At 39.2% G+C, this 14,798-nt stretch overlaps 1 protein-coding gene across 2 annotated transcripts; it reads left to right on the forward strand.

Moving 5' to 3' along the window:
- Window positions 1–2,869: 2,869 nt before the first annotated feature.
- LOC146633728 (cytochrome P450 2K1-like) lies at window positions 2,870–14,403 on the forward strand. 2 transcript variants are annotated; one of them, XM_085351627.1, is made up of 9 exons: window positions 2,870–3,139; window positions 3,296–3,458; window positions 4,652–4,801; window positions 9,361–9,521; window positions 10,657–10,836; window positions 10,937–11,078; window positions 12,963–13,147; window positions 13,254–13,395; window positions 13,486–13,738. In XM_085351627.1, the coding sequence occupies exons 1-9, from the start codon at window positions 2,930–2,932 to the stop codon at window positions 13,671–13,673; spliced, it is 1,521 nt and encodes a 506-aa protein (XP_085207753.1). In that variant the 5' UTR covers window positions 2,870–2,929; the 3' UTR covers window positions 13,674–13,738. The 2 variants fall into 2 exon arrangements, with proteins under 2 accessions (XP_085207753.1, XP_085207754.1); XM_085351628.1 differs by lacking the exons at window positions 2,870–3,139; window positions 3,296–3,458; window positions 4,652–4,801 and adding exons at window positions 7,144–8,012; window positions 8,117–8,279; window positions 9,060–9,209 and having other exon boundaries at window positions 13,486–14,403.
- The last annotated feature ends 395 nt before the right edge of the window (window positions 14,404–14,798 follow it).

Raw genomic sequence — 14,798 nt, forward strand, 5'->3', positions numbered from 1 at the left:
ATCATATAGGTATTCTTAGATTGTACTCTTATTTATATAATCTTTAAATCTTCTTAGCCAGCTATTTTAGAGCAACAACCAAAGTTGTGGCGGAAACTGAGCTCTATAATGAACACTCACAGTCCAAGCCATTAAGGTTCAGATTTAGGGTTGATAAGCCCAAAAGAATTTGAATTTGTGTTAAAAAAAAAAAAAAGTAATCAGCTCAGTATATTGTCATGGTCTGCCGTCCCTGCCTGACGACCTGCCGTGGCCATGAATGTGTTTGCTCACTGTGGTGTAATCTATATTGATGTACATCATGCGCCACTAGGCGGCAGTACTTACCCACTAAACAGGAAATTGGTAGCATGTAAAATAGTGATGGTAAATTTGATTCTTTTTACTGAATCGAGTGTTAATGAGTCACTCACCAAAGTGAATCGAGTTTTTGAGTCATTTGATTCACTGAGTCAGTTGACCAGAGAGTGCAAAAATTTTACATTTTCACTCAAACTTAATTTGTTTCCCTTTTCATGTAAATCCCACTGCTAAGATGAATGATTAAAAAACAACTATTCTATAGAGAAAAAAGAGCAAAAACATTTCTAAAATTAAGCAATTTCCTATCAAAATTGCTTAATAAACATTTATTTTGTTTATTTGTATTTTATTAGTATTTTCCTTAAGTGTGTCAAATATATATTTTCTCATCTAAATGTCCACTGCGTTCTGAGCCAGGGGGCGGTGATGCGCCTTAACATTGGTTGCCAACCAAGAAGAAGAAGAAGCTGTGAGCCAGGAGGGAGGGGGTGAGTGAGTGATTTGTTTGCTCGCTCTATGATTCAGCACAGGAGGGAGGGGGTGAGTGAGTGAGTGATTCGTTCGTTCGCTCTTTGATTCAGCACAGGAGGGAGGGCGTTAGTGAATCCTGAGTGATTCGTTCGCTCTATGATTCAGCACAGGAGGGAGGGGTGAGCGAGTCCTGAGTGATTCGCTTATGCTTACGATTCAGCACAGGAAGGGAGGGGGTGAGTAGCTCAAATGTGTTGTTAGCATGTTAGCAGCGCGATGCTACTCTGAACCGAGGAGCTATTTTCTTGATGTGAGCTTCTACTCAGGGTTTTTTCTTCCAGTTCAGAGCAGAAATGCTTTTGTTACGAAACTGGCTGTTGTTCCCCCCCCCCACAATTTTAATTATAAGCTAGATATATTTCTACTAATGGAATTAGTTTGCTAACAGCAACAGGGATGAGTCAGTTGGGCTTGTGAATCATGATTCACGAGTCAGTAAAGTGATTCTCGAGTATTGAACGATTCGTTCACGAATCGAACATCACTAATGTAAAACAGCACGACAGTAAGCTGTATTAAAGAAAGATTGTTGTTGCTCCACGTTATCGCTTGAGCGGGAGTTTTATTCAAGAGCCCAACACAACACTCACCGTCCCTCATTTTCACTTGTGAGTTGATGGGTGTGTGTGTGTACAGCGGTGTCCGGGGTTTCTGGAGACGTCAGGCCCGCAGAGTTTCCTGCCGTTAAGCCAGCCACACCTGAAAGTGAATGAAACTCACCTGTTACTGATCAGCCTAATCTGAAGAGCTACTTAACAGACGAGCTGAGCTTCACTCGATGCTGGATCGTTGTGAGAAATCATTCAGTTCCCAGCTACTTTGTGATAGTGTTTCGAGTGGAGGGGATTGCGTGTATTAACGGCAGTGTGTTTATATCCAAAGTGTTGCGGAAATGAGTGGAGGAAGTGGAGCATGTTGTTCATAGTTACTGAAAGGAAAAGGACAACCACCACGAACACTGGAGAAGTCATGCACGGGAGCGAGCACACGAAGAGAGAAACACACGCGGAAGATTGTTGCACTTGTTGTCATTTTCTTCCCTGTAAATAAACACATTGTACTCTACAGGAAGTCTTGCATTTGGGTCTTGCTTTCATAACTCTGACATACATTCCTGCTTTATGTAACTCTTTGCTTAGACTGTAATTTATTAAATGTGTTATCATTTCCAATAATCTACAGTCTCTTAACTTTTTTATTTTGGCTACTTTACTTATACTTGCCTTAAAATGTGCCTGTGGGATTATAATATTATTTTATGCCATGTTAGACCCTTAATTAAAGATTGTGAATTATTATGTAGTTTTAGTTTGCATTATTCTCCTGAATTAGAAGAAGGTGATAACTATTACATTTGTTAAACTGATTTGCATAGACTGCTGATTTATTGTGAATGAATGATATTGTTTTATGATGCATTATACTGCTGAGTTATAAGAAATACTGTTCGCAGAAAGTCATCGCCTTATTTGTCTCTAGAAGAGAACAGAACATACTGGAGTTTTCTGCCCCATCTCAGCAGGAGCAGATAAACAGGGAGCCAAGGTCGTAGCTTAGGCGCCGTGTGAGAGAAAGAATGTGAATTTTTAGGCTTTTATGATTAGGTGGGGGCCACTAGAGGCTATAAGAGTTTGATCAATGCTCCACCATTTTGAGATCTGATGCTGTCTGCGTACGGTGTCCATCTCCCACGCGTGTGATCATTAAAATCATCGTTGTGACTTGACCCGGCCGGACCAGTGATGTTATTTTGGTTTTTCCTCTTGTATCCATCCCCAATATTTGAATCCGTAACATGCCCATTTCAATAGTGCAAATTATTTGTTTAGCAAATACTTAAGAGTATACCTGATAACCCAGGTGGTTTTGGAGAGTTGTTTATTGACATCAGAGTGTCTGGTAGCCTTCCTGGCCTTTTTATCAGCCATTGGAAAACAGCCTGATTTTAGTAAACGGCGTCGAGTGAGTTAACTGTCTTCCATGCAGTGTTTACTTTTTGCAAAGCCAGTCAACCCCCCCACCCTGCAGTCTGGCACAAAGAAAAGTGTGTTACCTGCAAGGACAGCACAGAGGAGAACCATCAACATCAGAGCAAATGGAACATTTTGAGGATTTTATCTTTTTCATTTTGTTCAGTCCCACCACAATGCTGGCAGCCGTTGTTTTCCTGCTTGTACTTTATCTTGTTTCTATCATTTTCATCTCTAAGGAAAAAGGAAATGAACCCCCAGGACCGAGACCTCTGCCCCTGCTTGGTAACCTGTTGCAATTAGATCTTAACAGACCCCACAAAACTCTGTGTGAGGTAAGGTAACTCTTCTCAAGATCTGAATCAAAAGAAGCCAGTTTAAACATATTACAATACCTAATGCTATGTTATGGCCCTAGCAGGGTCTCCTGTGAAATGTTAGGGGAACGTAACATGCTATTTAATTATTATTATTTTGAATGATTCTTCCAGCTTTCAAAGGAATATGGCTCTGTATTTACTCTTTACTTTGGAACCAACAAAGTCGTGGTCCTGGCTGGATATGAGACAGTCAGAGAGGCACTGGTCAACTATGCAGAGGAGTTTGGAGAGCGCAACATCTCCCCGATACTTAATGATATAAACCGAGGTCATGGTAAGATTCTTTATATTGTGGTTTATTAAGTTTAATTTCATGTTCATAAATCTGTGTTAGCCCAGGGTTTTGTTATTTGTGATCACTAGAGATATAAGAAAACATGATCGAAACAGGCTACACAATTAACAGCATGTTTCCTCATGTTTTGCAACAGCTGACCAATATCTTGAAGTCCAGGTTTCTTTTCAATCAGAAAAATAATATTTCAAAATAATATTTTAAAGGTTTAGTGGTGCATATTCCTTTGTTCTCGATGTCTGCCATGAGAGTAAGTTCTGCTGTTTGTGACAACATTGTGTTGTACTTTGAGTTCAGTTGATAGTTGGCTTTATAATAACATTTCACCAATGACACAGATGGAAACGTCAGATTAAAAGTGATAAAATGACTCTGAAATAAAAAATTAAAGACCCGTAGAATTACGGTTGAAAACCTTAAAAACAGATGATTTTCTTTTTGAAGAAATGCTGATTTTATTTTATTTTTTTGCTCTGATCTTTGCTGTTTTGCTTGGTTAAGATCAGATTGAGCAACAGCCCCCTTCACTCTCACTGACCTGACAGATCGCTCAACAGCAAATCCCTTTATCAATGTTTTACTTTGTGGATTTTACATTTAACACACATTAGCATGTTATATTACCAGCTAAAGTCACTTTCCCTTGCTTATCCAACTCAGAATCAGTGGTTGGTTGAGGTGGTTTGATGCTTTATATTTATTTTGTAATTATCTTTTTTTCTTGCTTTGTAAAAGTCGTCACTCTGCTGCCTTCAGACTTATCCATGTTTGAAATAATCAGCACATGATTGGGAAATCCTGGACTGACATATCGAGTTGATAACGACAGCAGTCATCTGACCTCTTACCCGATTGGTGATGTGAAAGAGAATTAACACAGGAAAAAACAAACAAACTTTGAAATGATAAATATGATAAAGTAGGACCTCAGCTGTGGAGCCCGAGAAGTACACGCTGAAATACAAAATTACATGAAACACATACTGTCAGTTCTTTATTTGAGTTAAGGCATGAATGCAAAATTGAGAACTCTGTCACAGAGACTACTGCTGAAACAGACAAAGGTCTGCGCTACAAGCCTGATTGTTCATTTGTGCCTCTGCTGAACTGATGAATGTCAGGCTCTGGCTGCTAGGCTGGAGCAGACATGCATTATACCTTATGTTTTGTAGGAATTTTGTTTGCAAATGGAGAATCGTGGAAAGAGCTGAGACGTTTTGCCCTCGCCACCCTCAAAGACTTTGGGATGGGCAAAAGACTTACTCAGGGTAAAATCCTGGAGGAGTGTGGTTATCTGATTCAAGTGATTGAAGATCATAAAGGTATGGCAAAAGTACACGAACCATGAACTGCAATTTAAATGATTTTTTTTTAAATTAGCACACCTCTGAATGTTATATTGTGCATGTCTGTTAGCCCATGTATGGATTTATTTATTTTAGATTTTTTTTTCTTGTGTATCAATTTTACAGGAAATGCTTTTGATACAGCTCTTCCAATAAATTTATTTCGGTGACTGTCAATCATTGCAAGAGAACGGACCACTCCAGTTGATTTTATTGTGTAACTGTCGCACACCTTTGAGCCCTATCTAACAAATGAGGGTTCCTGTTTCTTTATGTCGCCCTTATGAAGAAGGACTGTTTTTGTTTTTTTCCTTAAGAGCCTCTTAATGTTGTTGCCAGATGTACATAATGCGATGTGTTCATGGTACTAAAACCATTTACTCATTTAAAGCCTGTTTTGGAATCATTAATGGATGCATGCCTAAAATAGGACTTGCAAAATGCACGAAACTGGGAGAGCAGAGAGCTGCTAGTGAACAATAGAAGGCCGTCCAGACTGAGGATTAATCCACAGGGTACATTTAGTCTCTTCTTAGAGCATTTACTACATCTCAATTTTCAGCTCCTGTTAGGTAACTATTCAGTTTTCTGCCCAACAAAAGTACAGGAACAGTGTGTTACTATGTGGATATCAGCTTCAGTGCTTACGTCGAAGCTGTTTATAAAAAAAGAAAAAACCCACAAAGTGACGCTGGAGATTTTACTCGTGCCATTGTTCTGGTGAAACTCAAAGTCTTTCAATTAAAATTGGCCTAGAACACCGAGACTGCAATGACCTTTTATTGTTTTTTTCCATCAGCTGTGCAATTCACATGCTGCACCTGTGCATGTGTAAAGACAGCGACAGATAAAATGGGAGCCCACTTCCTGGATTCATCCCAGAGTCTGCAAAACAGATTGAAGACTTTTAATGTCTCCAAAAACGAATTCTTACTCAGTATCCTGCTGTTGCAATCTGGGATAACCACACCGAGTCCTTTACTTGACATTGCTGTCCTCAAAGAAACACTTCCGAGAAATGAAATGAATGTATACCGTCTTACACACAAAAAGCTCTCTGACAGCTGTATTAACAGCTTGATATATCCGCAGTGCTTTCTTTATGCTAAACAAGAAACTGATATTCCTAAAAACCCCACAGATGTGTTGCTTAGAGGTTTTCAAAGGTTTTTACATTATAATTTCTGTGTATTTGCACAAATCCTCTTTCATTATGTGTGTGACTTGAAATAACAGCATTGTTAGACAAGTAGAAAAATGATAAACATTTAAAAGGTTTGCGCTGCTGATATTGAAGAATGTTTAACGCTGAAATGTGGTGTATCAAATTTAAAAAGGGAATTTACATCATTGTAATTGTGTACTGTACTGTACCATGCCATGGGACTGACTTTGTCAACTCTAAATGTATCGCTACTCTTTTTAAATTAAATAATGCTCTATGCAAAAGGATGCAAAGCCCAGTGTGGGATCCTGTTTTTATATTTCAGTTTGTTCAGCATTTGTCCTGAATGGTTTTGCCACCAGAGGTAAGTGGTGAAGGGTTTTGAGTTTATTTTGTTGTTGACCTCTTCCTGGATTAACCACACTGTGACAGACAAGGATGGGCAACCACATCATCCCCAGAAAGCTAACTCTCCCTTTAGGCCCCACAAAAAACCCCAAAACAAAATGCACACAAAACAAATGTATGTTAGAAATGGGTTTATGTAAATCTAAGCCAACCTAAAGCTGGACATCATGGCATACCTGCACAGAGAAGCAGGAGAACTGAGGTAGGCTAGAGTGAGAGAGTGGATAGCACCAGGTGTTCGAGTGTTTTACGATGCCCAACACCACTGGAGGAGAGCAGCGACAGACCAGTAGGAATGTAATCGAGTATTCATGAAGTACTTTAAGTATTTTCTTTTTTTTTTTTTAAATCTTATGCTACTTCAAGCTTTTACGCTACTATGTTTTGCTCTTTGTTCCATTTATTTTGAAGTTTTTATTTATTTTTTATTCTTTTTAGATTAATTGCATTGTTATAACTCAGACTACCCAACAATATATAACTAATTAAAATTATTAAAGACCACAGGGCTACACATGAGCCTGAAAATGATGCCTATTGTTTTCTGTGTTGATTTTATTTTCGATTACGTATTCTCATTCTTGCTCACCCTGTTCCATCCCATTTCAGAAATCCTGGAAATACTCCTTCCCTGCTACATTTATAATTTAATGTTTGCACATCCTGATGTCCAGCAGCCTGTTTGGAGAGTCACGTGACAATCCTCATAGGGGAATGAATATATATATATATGCAGCATAATTTGGATAATGGAGACCACTGTAAGGTCCTTCTTTAGTTTCCAAGTAAGCATTTTGACCTCCACCAGGTTAGTCTTCTGGAGCCTTTAGTGACCATATTTGTATGAGCCTCATTAACAAGCTGCCACCCATGAACTGTTTGGATGTATCTGCTACTTACTTATTGTTATGCGACAAACTAATTAAATATTAGAATTCCACTCCCCAAACTTAGATCAGAATCAGAATCAGCATACTTTATTAATCCCAAAGGAAGGATGAGCTGTATCACACAGCAAGCGATATATTTTTTTAAATCAGATAACTGTGTTAAAATGTTCCAAAAGCCACCATGAGCATAAACAAGGTGGAGCCCCAGGGGACAGAGGTGGCGCCTAACAGACCTCAATCTTCTACATGTCTCTGTGTGATAAATAGCAACCCGGTAACTGAAACATTGCTGACCCTAAAAAAACATAGCTGTGGCTTTTTGAAGGGTGAGGCAGCTCTCACTTGCTCTGGCAAAACAAGTTCCTGTAATTAAATCACTGGGGGAGTTACCTAATGCACAGATGAGATATGCATCTCAGGGGCGGGAACATGGATGCTAAACCTATCATGGGAGTCCCTACAAGGAAGCTCTAGCAGTTTTCACATAAGTAACACAGAGAAAAACCACTGACACCAGACGGAGATGGCACTTTTTGTAGATTTTAACTTTTCCAGTTCCACCACCGTGCTGGCTGCTGCTGTTCTCTTGCTTGTTCTTTATCTCCTATCTGTCAATTACATTTCTAAGGAAAGAGGGAAGGAACCCCCAGGACCGAGACCTCTGCCTCTGCTAGGCAACCTGTTGCAAATTGACCTCAAGAGACCCTACAAAACTCTGCATGAGGTAAATCAGGCTGTCTTCTCGTTCAAAAGGAGCAGCTTTAATGAAAGATTGCAATGTATTTAATGCTATTTCAGTTGTCTTTTGCTTAATTTTTATTCTTCCAGCTTTCAAAGACATATGGGTCAGTATTTACAGTTTATTTAGGAACCAACAAGGTTGTGGTCTTGGCTGGGTACGAAGCAGTCAGAGAGGCACTGGTTAACTATGCAGTGGAGTTTGGAGAGCGCAACGTCTCCCCGCTATTTAAGGACCTGAACAGAGGTCATGGTATGAAATTCTTTCATAATACCATTTATTCTGTTTCATTTTACTATCACAAATAGTCCGGTCAACATATGATACCTGGCTTCTCAGAAATAACCAACAGCACTTATAGCTGCTGTGACTCACATGACTTCATGAAATACAGGTTTCCTCTCCATCCAGAATTAAAAAAAAAAAGTTTATATAAGTTTAGTGCTACATATTCCTTTAATGTTGAATGTCTTCCGTGAGGATGTGACCCTGTTTGTGTAGTAAACTATGCAATACAGCACTTTTATTATGAAATTGCTTCAATCGTCCAGGTAAGGAAATCCCAAAAAGTTGATCCTGTTCATCTCGACAGCATTTTCTGTGGGATAAACGTTTTGTCACTCATCCAAGTGACTTCTACAGTCTCAGCTGACTGCAAGATTCCCCAGCTTTATAAATAATGTTCATTGACCAATGATCATGAATCTGACATTTTTAGTCAGCGGTGCTAATTTCAATACAATAGAGTCACATGTACAATTTTAAACTATTTAGGGGAAAAAAAGACAAATGCAAATGTACTGTAATTTAGTAAAAACACTACATCCAGATGAACAGAATTGACTTTTTGGGGGGTACAAAATGTGATATATTCAAAAACAAAAACTACTTCAAAAGTTAAAAATTTTAAAAATACTCATTGTTTTCAGCCCTTCCTTACTGGTGGTTTAAGCCTTGTCAGCATGTTTCTATTTCCATATCATAAAAATCAGTTAATTGAGTTTTTAAAATAAAGGATTTTATGTTTTGTAGGAATTTTGTTTGCAAATGGAGAATCGTGGAAAGAGCTGAGACGTTTTGCCCTCGCCACCCTCAAAGACTTTGGGATGGGCAAAAGACTTACTCAGGGTAAAATCCTGGAGGAGTGTGGCTATCTGATTCAAGTGATTGAAGATCATAAAGGTATGGCAAAAGTACACGAACCATGAACTGCAATTTAAATGATTTTTTTTAAAATTAGCACACCTCTAAATGTTATATTGTGCATGTCTGTTAGCCCATGTATGGATTTATTTATTTTAGATTTTTTTTTTCTTGTGTATCAATTTTACAGGAAATGGTTTTGATACAGCTCTTCCAATAAATTATGCAACAGCCAACATTATCTCCTCTATTGTGTTCGGAAGCAGATTTGACTACGGTGACCCTGTATTCAAGAACATGGTGAAGCGAGCCAATCAAACCATATGTGTCTCAGGTTCTGCATCAGTCCAGGTTGGCTTTTTGACAGATTCGATGAGTTGGTGAAGTTGGCCACGATCACATACATTCATATATGGAAGTAGAAAATTCTGTGAGACTAAAATCTTATAAATTAAATTAAATTAGCAACAACAAACAGGCCTGATGTTTACTACGTGCTTCGTATCTTAGGCTCCCATTCTACTTTTGAATACTCTAGGTCCCACAAGTAAACCAGCAGTGCTATGTGGTCCTATGAGGTCTATAAGATTAGACTGGGCCTGATTGTTCAAGACTTTGTAAGTGAAAGGATTTTAAATTCAACTTTGGATTTAACAGGAAGCCAGTGAAGACAAGCGAATATGGGAGAAATATGCTTGCAGTCAATACTCTCGCTGTAGCATTTTGGATCAACTGAAGGCTTTTCGGGGAGTCAGGATGGCCTGATAACTGATCCATCTCATGTCTGTCTTATCTGACTTTGCCGATTGTTGTCCGGCCTCCACCTCGTGACCTGCCTGGCTGAACAGGGATCCCAGGGGCTAAAGTCCCCATCGATATGGCTCTCTGGAAGGCATACACAACTCCCTACAATAACAAGGCTCTAAACATTCAGTGAAGAAACACAGGCTAGAGCCAAAGCTGTAGCGCTGCCATTAGCAAATCTGGCTCTGTGGTGCATTGGAAATCTGACTATTTGCTTTTTCACAAGCTTTTTTTTTTTAATTTTTATTATTGTTATTAATGCTCATTGATGCAAAGGCAGTAATTCTTAATCATGAGATACAATAAAATGTATATATGACACGATATGCACCGATAGTCATTAAGGAATTAGATGGTAAAGCTACTTGAAAATATCAGATATCTTTAGATGCACAGCAACAGTAACTTTGTTATTTTTGATTTAAATTATTTCTGTGAGGGGAATTTTAAAATAGGTCAAGTCATCGCTGCTTTCATAAAAATGAAAACCAGGATTTGGTGAAACAATGTGTAATAATAATGTGTGGACTTTAATCTTTTTTTTTTTTAATATTTAAACTATAACATGTGTCATATGACAAAGTAAAATGTATTTAATTTTATTTCTAATAATTCAGTGTATTTACTTGGAATAAGCTTTAAGGTTGTTGTTTTTTTTTGTTTGTTTTTTTTTCTCCTGCAGCTTTTTAACATGTTTCCTCGGCTGTTCGGTTGGATAAAAAATCGCCAGGTGGTGTTAAAAAATGTTGAGATGAATGTCAGAGATATAAAGAATTTAATTAAGCATCTGAAAGAGACTCTGGAGCCTGGACTGTGCCGAGGGCTTGTGGACTGTTTTCTGATTCGGAAACAGAAAGAAGAAGTAAGACTGTGTTGTTTTTTTTGTTTTTTTTAAATTATGATAATATTATTTACACTTTAGGTTTGATATCAATAAGCAATGTGAGTGTTATTTCTTTTAGGACTCCTGTGTTTTGGATACTCACTACAATGAGGAGAACTTGACATTCACAGTGAGCAACCTGTTTGCTGCTGGCACTGACACCACAGCAGCCACACTGAGATGGGGTTTGCTGTTAATGGCTAAATACCCACACATACAGGGTAAGGAACTGGACAAGACATGCAAGTCTCACCTCAAAAGAATGTGGGTGATAAGAAATACCACACTGTTAATTTGGGTTTCACCCAGGACTGTATAGGCGTTGGTTGAATAACAATGGTGTTCACCTTGGGGTGTCGGTCAGAACACACAGGACGCACAAATAAGGTTATTCCTTATTTGCTGTTATTCTTTAACACAACAGCACAGTGATGCAACCACAGGCTTACAGGGGTGGTGTACAACTCGTAGGTGGGGTCTGTGTATGGGCTCAATACTAAAGTAATAATGGTATTTCTGGTATAGCACAACTTTATCCTTTCAGTAGCTGCCAAAAGTTAAGGGACCTAGCTTAGGATATTCATATAGAGATCCTCCAGCTTCAAACTGCATTACCCTTCCAGGACCTGAAGCTCAGCAAAGCACCCCAAACCCATCTATTCTCTGACTGGATTGTTAAATTTATGATTGACACGACATTGACCAATCAGGTGAAAGGCAGAAAAATTGGGACAAAATTCCTACTCATAAGAAGAAAGTCACACATAGCCAGGGAACTTAAGTGTAGAGTTTAATACGCAGGTTTTTGCTTTGTATCTGTAACCTCTACGGTGGGCCTGAGAGGCCAAACGGACTGCAACTTAAGAAAACACCAGCAACAAGAAAAACGCTGCAAAAGCACACAAAAAATAACGGAAATAGGAAAAACGACAACGGAAATAGGAAAAAACAGATTTCCAAAAGCACAAGGGAAGTGTTTCTGGGGAGACAATAACCCGACGGACCAGTTGCAGGAACCAAATTATGCTAAGAATTGCGCTGGGACACACTTAGAAGAAGTGAAGGATCTATCGGTTTTGTGAGGAAAGAAAAGATGAGAGGTAAGTGTGTTAGCCTAACTATTAGTCTGAAAATACGTCAGCAGTATTATATGAATCATGATAAAACACACCATTTTTTCGGTTCCTGCAACTGGTCCGTCAGGTTGTCTCCCCAGAAACACTTCCCTTGTGTGTGTGTGTGTGTTTTTTTTTTTTTTTTTTTCCCTATTTTTGTTTTCTTGTTTCCTATTTCCGTTGTGTTTTGTGTGCTTTTGCAACGTTTTTCTTATTGCTGGTGTAAGTTGCAGTCCGTTTGGCTTCTCAGGGCCACCGTTGTAACCAGACCTTAACAAACAAATTTGTAACTGTGTAAATATTTTTTTACAAACACAAATCTTTTTTACACACACACTTACACACTTACAAAACTCAGTTCACAACTACACATTTGATTTAAGAGTACAAAATATTTATGCCCACAATTTGAGCCCATATGTGTGGTCTGTAAACAAAACATATACAGAATGCTGATTATAATAAGGATTCAATCAAGATGTCTACTCACAGTTCTTTAGAGACGCACACAACTCACACTATGCCTAGACGTCCACTGTTGAGTCAGTTTACAAGGTGCCTCTTGCTATGTGTTAGCTTAACCTACATGCTCTGGACCATGTTCTCAATAGTTCAACTCTCTCGCCACAAGGGGGCTCTCGAACACAGTCGACAGCCTTTCCAACACACATAGTTGATATTTATATAAGGTGATAACACATAAATACGTATATAGAGTTCAGTGTCCTGTTGGGCTACAAGACCAATGACTTCAGTTATGGGTTTACTGACATGTCAGCATGTGATATCAGAGGGAAAAGGCAAAACAACCACCACCACTACCAGTCAGTGGTAAATAAATACACAGCATTTCATATGCAAACAATGTGCACCATAACAATATTCTGTGTATAATTTTAGATTTTTTATTTATTTATTTATTTTTACACGTTTTAGCAGATCTGTTAAAACTAATGTGGACAAATTTGTTTCTTTATTTTGTCTCTGCAGAGCAGGTCCACGAGGAGCTGAGCCGGGTAGTAGGAAGCCGACAAGTTTGTGTAGATGACCGGAAAAACCTGCCGTACACTGATGCAGTCATTCACGAGACTCAGAGACTGGCGAATATTGTCCCCATGTCTGTTCCTCACCAAACTAGCCAAGATGTCACCTTCAAGGGATACTTTATCAAAAAGGTCAGCTGCTGTACCTAAATATATTTTAACATCTTGATTTACTTCTGATAACCTGAACTAGTTCTGTAGATGTACATCTACATGAGAAATCTTCTGTTTCCCACAGGGAACTATTGTGTTTCCCCTTCTCACCTCTGTCCTGTATGATGAGAGTGAATGGGAGAGCCCACACACTTTTAACCCTTCACATTTTCTGGACAAAAAGGGTCAATTTGTCAGGAGAGATCCCTTCATGCCCTTTTCTGCAGGTATGACAACTTTGTCAGGCTTTTTTGAGAAAATTCTCACTAGCGCAGACATGATTCGTTTAAATGAGTGTAAACTCTTTGCATTTGCAGGTCGCAGGATGTGTCTCGGAGAAGGTCTGGCTAAGATGGAGCTCTTCCTCTTCTTCACCTCCCTCATTCAGCGCTTTCATTTCACTCCTCCACCTGGAATCACAGAGGATGAACTGGATCTCACACCAGCTGTGGGATTCACCACCCCTCCTTCATCTCATATGCTGTGTGCTGTCAGTCGCCAGTAAGAGACACATGGAACTTGACATTATAGCATTTACTTGTGACAATAGCATAAACATTGTTTTTATCATCCTAACCCAACAGGAAACAGATGTCAGCATTCTGAACAACAGACAAAGGCAGATGTCAAGGAAACTGATTTTTCTGACTACTTTTTAGTTTTACTCCCTACAGTTTCAAACAAATATCTGTACTTTCTACTTATTACGTTTTCAAAACAAGCTCATTACTTTGGCTGTAATGCATTCGGGGGGGAGTTATTATCTCGTCACTGCGGACCTTTGTTTGTTTATTAATCACCAGTGGATAAATAAAAAAAAAAAAAAAAAAGACGACATGTGTCAAAGTCAGGGATTAAAAGTGATTGTTTTTTAAATGGCCTGCATTTGTATAGCGCTTTACTCAGTCCCTAAGGACCCCAAAGCGCTTCACACAACATTCAGTCATTCACCCATTCACACACAGGCAATGGCAAGCTACGTTGTAGCCACAGCTGCCCTGGGGCGCACTGACAGAGGCGAGGCTGCCGGACACTAGCGCCACCGGGCCCTCTGACCACCACCAGTAGGCAAACATGGGGTTAGTATCTTACCCTCCTGGCATGCAGCCAGGAGGCAACCTGGGATCGAACCACCGATTTTCTGATTAGTGGCTGACCTGCTCTGCCACCTGAGCTACAGCCACCATGTTTTTAAGTGTCAGTTAATTTCCAATGCAACTTTCCTCTCAGCTCAACAAACACACAAAGTGTTTGTGTGCAGTTTGTTTCAAAGTGTGTTGCTAGCTAAAGGTCCAGCTGCTGTATTTCACAGGGAGAGAACAGAAAGAGAGCCAACTTCACTCAGAGATGGAGAAAGATAAGAAAGACAGGACAGGAGAGGAAGAAGAGAGGTTAGATTCAAAGGTAACGACTGCTCAGAGACTTTTACAGTCTCGTGTGCTATGTTAGTGTTTTCAGTTTTATTTCCCCGGTCTCGTTGTGTGTGATTTCTCCTCCTCCTCTGTCTCATTCCCTCATTATCCCTCTGTGTATTTAAGCCCTTTGTCGTCCTGTTTGTTGCTGGATTGTCTGCAAACTGCATTTCCCATGTTGCAGGGCTTTAGTGTCATTATTCTTTATTTTTTTTAGG

This window comes from Diplotaxodon limnothrissa, linkage group LG4, assembly GCF_057381915.1.
Source record: "Diplotaxodon limnothrissa isolate DT_005_m linkage group LG4, D_limnothrissa_male_GT1.1, whole genome shotgun sequence".
NCBI classification, from domain to species: Eukaryota; Metazoa; Chordata; class Actinopteri; order Cichliformes; family Cichlidae; genus Diplotaxodon; species Diplotaxodon limnothrissa.